Here is a 5,914-nt window from a genome sequence, read left to right on the forward strand (position 1 = left end):
TCAGCTGCCCGTTATAAACCGTGCCTAATTCTCCTTTCCAGTGACTTCAACGGAAAGAAAAATCGGGCAGGATATATAACGGGTGACTGATCCACTACCAAACTTTTCACGTCTTCACCAAAGATGAATTTTACACCAGTTTTCTTAAAGTTGCAATTAAATCTTTAAAATCTAGACATAAATAATTCACCAATTATCACAACTGATTATCTGCCTGTTGCTGCTGTAAATGATGCACAAGTTCTGAATATATTTAAAACTGCAAAAGTGAAAGAAGGCCTGACTCAGGAGCAGGGAAATTCCCTTCCACAGAAAGTTTGACAGCTTTCACTTCTCGAGATTAAGCGAAGTGAGTGTAGAGGATCTCAATAAATAGGAGCTCATTGGACCTCCCTTCAGCAGAACTACATTCAACAGAGAGTCACTGAGGGAGACGGAAGATCTTCAGCAGAAATCTATTCAGCAGCACAAAGTCAAAGATGAACAGAGCAGCTACTGTAACGATGCTCACCCTGCTTCTGTGTGCCATTACTGCACAGGGTATGTTGACATTTTGATCTTGTGTTTTATTTCTCATTGCACTGTAGTGTGAAAAGGAGTCTTTTCATCCAGTTACTGATCCAGCTATACATGTCCCAGTGTGCTGTTTGTTTATGCATTGAACAATTAAATGGTTGCAGATGTTACATCTTATTGATAATACAATGCTGTTTTGAATACTGAATTCTCAAATATAGCTGCATTCAATAATTTGAATCCCCATTATCCTAAAGCTTTAAGTTTATGAAAGATTTTCTTCCACACTTTTATAAAAAATATATGACAGTCATCTCCAGGTTAATACAATTAGTTTGATTAGTATTAGTTTGGAGAGATAGTTAACATTTCCTTGTGGACAATGTGTGGAATAAATGTAAAAATCTCAATGCTGAAAGCAGGTGCCAGGATTCTCTCCATGTCAATCGATAAATGAATCAAAGATAAATTGATATTTTTACAGGTATTCCAATCCCAGGAACCCAAGGACGATGCCTGTGCACTCAGACCAGCTCTGATTTTATCCATCCGAGGTTGATCCAGAGTTTGAAATATATTCCCAGAGGATCGCACTGTGAGACACTGGAGATAATGTGAGTAAATGTGTCAGAACATCACCGTTAACTTTCCCCTTGTGTGACCTCGATTTAAGAAGTTGTGCTCGTTATTCAAAACTTTTTGGATCAATCACAGTTTGTTTCTGAGGCAGAGTCGAAGAATTTTCTTGTAATATCTTTACTGAATTCTCACCTTTCAGTGGGAAACATCCAATTTCTGTGGATTAGATTTTAAAGGTTCACCTTCTCTTCACAGTGTCACCCAAACAAATGGGAAGAAATCATGTGTGAATCCTGATGCCAAGTGGGTGAAGATTATCATAAAATCCAAGAAAGGTTGGTGTTTTGTGTTTGTGAGAGTTCAGACTTTGTGTGTGAATAAATGCAGAGACAGTGAATTGTTTTGTCACCATGTTTGTCCTCTCCTCCTTGGCCAAGGGCGTTGATTCCTCTCTGCTGCACATTCCCACAGGCTTTTGGTGCATCCTGGTTCTTTGCCCAAGTGACCATCATTTATGTGTCAGCCATGACAGTGAATAGTCGTAAGCTATTGAATCACACTTGGCAGCAAGCCCGATCCCTACAATGTCCTAAAACAGCATCCATATATGGTAAATCCAGGAGCGGGATCTCATTGGATAGCATCAGCTGCAGTAATGCTGGGTGATTTTATGCTCCCTAACCCACAATGCTGTGACTAATTGTCGTACCTTTAGTACCCATCTGAGATCAGTCAATTAAGCACAGACGAATGATCGAAACAGGGACCTTAAATCTTCACCACTTTCATTTCCTTTTCCTGCTGCCTTCCTTCTGTTATGGTCAGCTCCACGATTTCCTGCTCTGTTGTCTGAACACTGTAAGCTGCTCTAATGCTTCATTTTTTTATTATCTGTTCTACTTTAAACTTGAACATAATATGTTCCTGCAGACTCAACAGAACTGGGATTTTAAATGCATATATTTTTCAAGTTATACAAGGAAGTTTTTAAGGAAAATCTAGACCATCTATTCTTCCAGTTTTGTGTCATCCACCTTTGTCAGAACTCAGGATTTAGTTCACCATTTACTGACATTGCATTATTCATCGAATGTGCTTGACCCACCATGATTGAAGGGGGGGATATAATTCTTCTCTCTCCTTCCCCGTGCATCTTGCGTGTTAAAACCATACTGCAAAATCACTGAATTGTTAACAAAATCACAAGCGTCAGCAATGCTGCTCAACTTGTGTAAATGTCAGATTGATAATTCTCCATAATTATGTTTTTGAAGACATTGTGCACTTTATTAAAGTAAATATCTGCAGTTAGTGGGTAAAAATAATGTTATTAATTTTATTATTTTATTTTATTTCAGGTGCCAGACAACACAACTGAGAACAGAAGTCGCAATGGGCTGGACTCGATTCCACACCTGGGTGACCTGAAGTACAATGAACATTGCAATGAAGGAAGCTCTGTCCAGGGTGTTAACTCTCTGAGGTCACCTTCTGATAGTTTGTTCAAATACTTTCTGTTCAGCATTTTCTGAAAATGATTTCACCGTTTAACCCTGTCATACTCTAATTGTTTATCAATGGCCTAAGAAAACAGTCTGACCTTCCTTGTTAAACTTTGTGCTAAGGCTGAGGTTTCGTTCACAGGGTGTGATGTGTTTGGTTATTTAGAGTAGACTCTGGTCCAGTTACAAGTTACTCTGTGACTGAAAACAATTTGTTTACAATGCTCCATAATTCTCACCAGAAAAGGTGTGGGTACAGGAGGAAATATTAATAGATTTATGAACTTGTGGAGGAATCTAACTGAGACAGATAATGTCAGTTGTTAAATATTCGTGTTTGAAATCAGAGTGGGACATGATGGTAGTTGGGAATAACTCAATTTATGCAATTCCATGAATATATTGTTCAAAATGAACTTGTAATCATTTCTTTACCACACACTACCTCCTCACTTCTACATGTTTTACCTGGAATGAGAGGCTGACAATTCATAAAGGTCCAAATTAGAAGAATTCTCCTTTGTTATTTCCATTACAATACAATGTTCTGGTGTAAGATTGGAATGAAAGATCTAATAAATTAAATAAACACATTCCTTCTATTGCTTGTAGATATACTGTAACGTTACATTGTTTCAAACTAATTTACAAACCAAATTTAGTGCAATTTTTCTTTTCTTGCTGAAACGCTGTTGATATTCTTTGTGACATATTGACAGCAAGATATAGAGTAGATAAAGGATTTTAATTGTTCAGCAAGCATATTCCAATTCCAGTTTGAATGAAAACTTTATATGAAAGTACAAGAGCAATTGCCTGTCACTAACATTGATGCCATTTTACTGCAGTGTTTATTGATCAATGACATTTTAACTCGAACCTTGGGTTTTTCTCTATAAACATCGGACCTCAGGATCTATCCAAAACTGAAGTTTATGGATGCAAATTCACTGTAGAAATAATATTATGTGTAAAATACCTACATTTTAGAAGGTAGTGCTGCTTATTATATGATACGAACTGGAAGAAATGACATTTGTAAATAGAGCTAACCTCTGTACTGTGAAATCTGTCACACTGAGATTTTTCACTGACTGGGTGCAGTTGACTGAAAGTCTCAAAAGGTAATTGTGTAAAAGTTGTGTTGAGTATAAGGCTGTGTATCACTGAAGAAAGTTGCTACACGTGACTGAATTGTGTGTGAATGAACCTTTTGAGCGTTTTTGTACCTTTGTATTTACGTGATTAAAATAAACTAGATTGCTTATGAAGAATGTGTTGTTGCTGTTTCTCAATCTTCAGCAAAACAGTTGTGTGATTCTCTAGAAGAACAACTTAATGGACTGATTAATAAAGAGCAATTTGTTCAGGGTACGCCTTGGAGAATGATAAAAGATGCAGGTATTTGCAATGAGACAGATTTCAGTGCGAATCCTGCAAAATCTCAATGGGTTTTGATGGGTATCTTTAACTCCCGCACCCGCTGCGAGCGGGGTGGATGGGTTGTTATGACGTCATGTCGGGGGGCGGGGGTGGGGTGTTCTCATCCCTGCTATTGTAACTTCTCTCAAAACAGGCAGACGGGGTCTGCTCTACGGTTAATTTCAACTCAGGAAATTGGGAGGCCCGACACCAAATCATACAGCCAGATCATGGCGGGGGTCAGCAGTGTGGCCAGACGAAGCCATAGTAAATAGTTTCATTCATCCTTTCTGAGGATTCCTTGTGGGTACAGGGAGCTGGAGTGTTCCCCCAGATACGCCTAAGGAGTGCTCGGGCCTCCCTAGCTCCTGCCTTGCTCCTCCCTCCCAGCCGTGCTCCTTTAAACCACCTCCCCCAACCCAGCACTAACTTTATGTTTGGGGATTGTTCCCTCGGGTCCTGGTGGCATCAAGCTCCCACCTGAATTCCCACTCCTGCCCATCGGCTCTGACATCACTCCCACCGGTCTCGAGCAGGAGACAGTGCCGCACTAGTTAAATGAAGCCCGGATATTGAAATGTCTGGAGTTTCACACTCAACTCTCTGCGGGGATTTCCCTCCGACCCGCACCCTGCCCAGGCCCATTGTGCCCCGAGTTAAAATCTGCCCCTGTAAGTGAGAACGTTTCAGAGTAATATTTTTATTAAAGTGAACAACTGGATATCTGAAAAGTAACCAAGTTCTATATAACTTTGAATACATGTGGTGGAGATGCCGGAGTTGTGTGGTGTTGTGTGATTTCTTACATTTGAATACATGTGTGTGGGGAGACTGGCAATGTCAGTTTAGAGATCTTTGATGATCAATGGCAGGATGTTGGTTGCCCCCCATTGACTGTGGCTATAAACAATGAACTGAAGGAGGTCCAGTTTAAGATCTAATCTTCCTGGGCCACCACTGCTAAGAAAGCCAAACCTTTTCCTGGGATCTTCATCGAGCTGAAGCTTCGTCATTGTTATTTAGACTTTCTAATAAAATTATCAAATATCCCAAATGAAATCCTATGGGCTGTGACAGTGGGAAACTATCCCTCCAAATCCTTCTCGGCCTGTCTGTAGCAAGAGAGAGGGAACTAATCTCTTAATGATAAGGAGTGCTGTGGAGCCAGGACTTGCACAGCAATTATTAAAAAATAATTTCACTTAACTTTTTATTGGCAGCCGCTGGCTAAGCCATATCCATGTTGTGAAAACCTGCGACTTACTCTGCACAAGGCAGGCCAATTCCTGGAAAGGGTCCAATTTTCAGGCATCCTATTTTTGCAGAACGTGGCTGCCTGAAATTGGCCCTTTTTATGCCCGTTTTACACCATTAAAATGGGTTCAACGAGGAACAATTTCTACCCTAGTCTCAATGGAAATTTCCAAATAAAGCTTAGTAATAAAGAGTAAAAGAAAGTGAAGTTATGAGCCTTTAACTAACAACACAATGAAACACAACAATTCAACTTTAAGCTCCCAGCATCAGCCTCGATCAGCTGCTGCTCCATGTTACCTCCATTTTATAGTGTTGTAAATTAGATTCTTGGATTCTAGCGAATAACTGCCAGAATTTAAGATTCATGGGCCTTGAAATTCCACAATGGGTTTTGCAATCTCCTGCTAAGATAGCCACCAAGCAATTAAATAGAGAATTCAGAAGAAACTTCTTTACCCAGAGAGTGGTGAGAATGTGGAACTCGCTACCACAGGGAGTGGTTGAGGCAAATAGTATAGATGCATTTAAGGGGAGGCTAGATAAGCATATGAGGGAGAAGGGAACAGAGGGTTATGCTGATAGATTTAGATGAGGAAAGACGGGAGGAGGCTCAAGTGGAGCATAAACGCCGGTATGGA

The 5,914-nt window shown here is 40.0% G+C and overlaps 1 protein-coding gene across 1 annotated transcript; it reads left to right on the forward strand.

Moving 5' to 3' along the window:
- Positions 1–392: 392 nt before the first annotated feature.
- LOC147123119 (interleukin-8-like) lies at positions 393–3,208 on the forward strand. Its single transcript, XM_085966752.1, has 4 exons — positions 393–540; positions 1,001–1,130; positions 1,351–1,430; positions 2,454–3,208. The coding sequence occupies exons 1-4, from the start codon at positions 480–482 to the stop codon at positions 2,471–2,473; spliced, it is 291 nt and encodes a 96-aa protein (XP_085822878.1). The 5' UTR covers positions 393–479; the 3' UTR covers positions 2,474–3,208.
- Positions 3,209–5,914: the final 2,706 nt, after the last annotated feature.

Source organism: Somniosus microcephalus, chromosome 2, assembly GCF_052327205.1.
Source record: "Somniosus microcephalus isolate GS21.2 chromosome 2, FLI_Smic_1.0, whole genome shotgun sequence".
Taxonomy (NCBI): domain Eukaryota; kingdom Metazoa; phylum Chordata; class Chondrichthyes; order Squaliformes; family Somniosidae; genus Somniosus; species Somniosus microcephalus.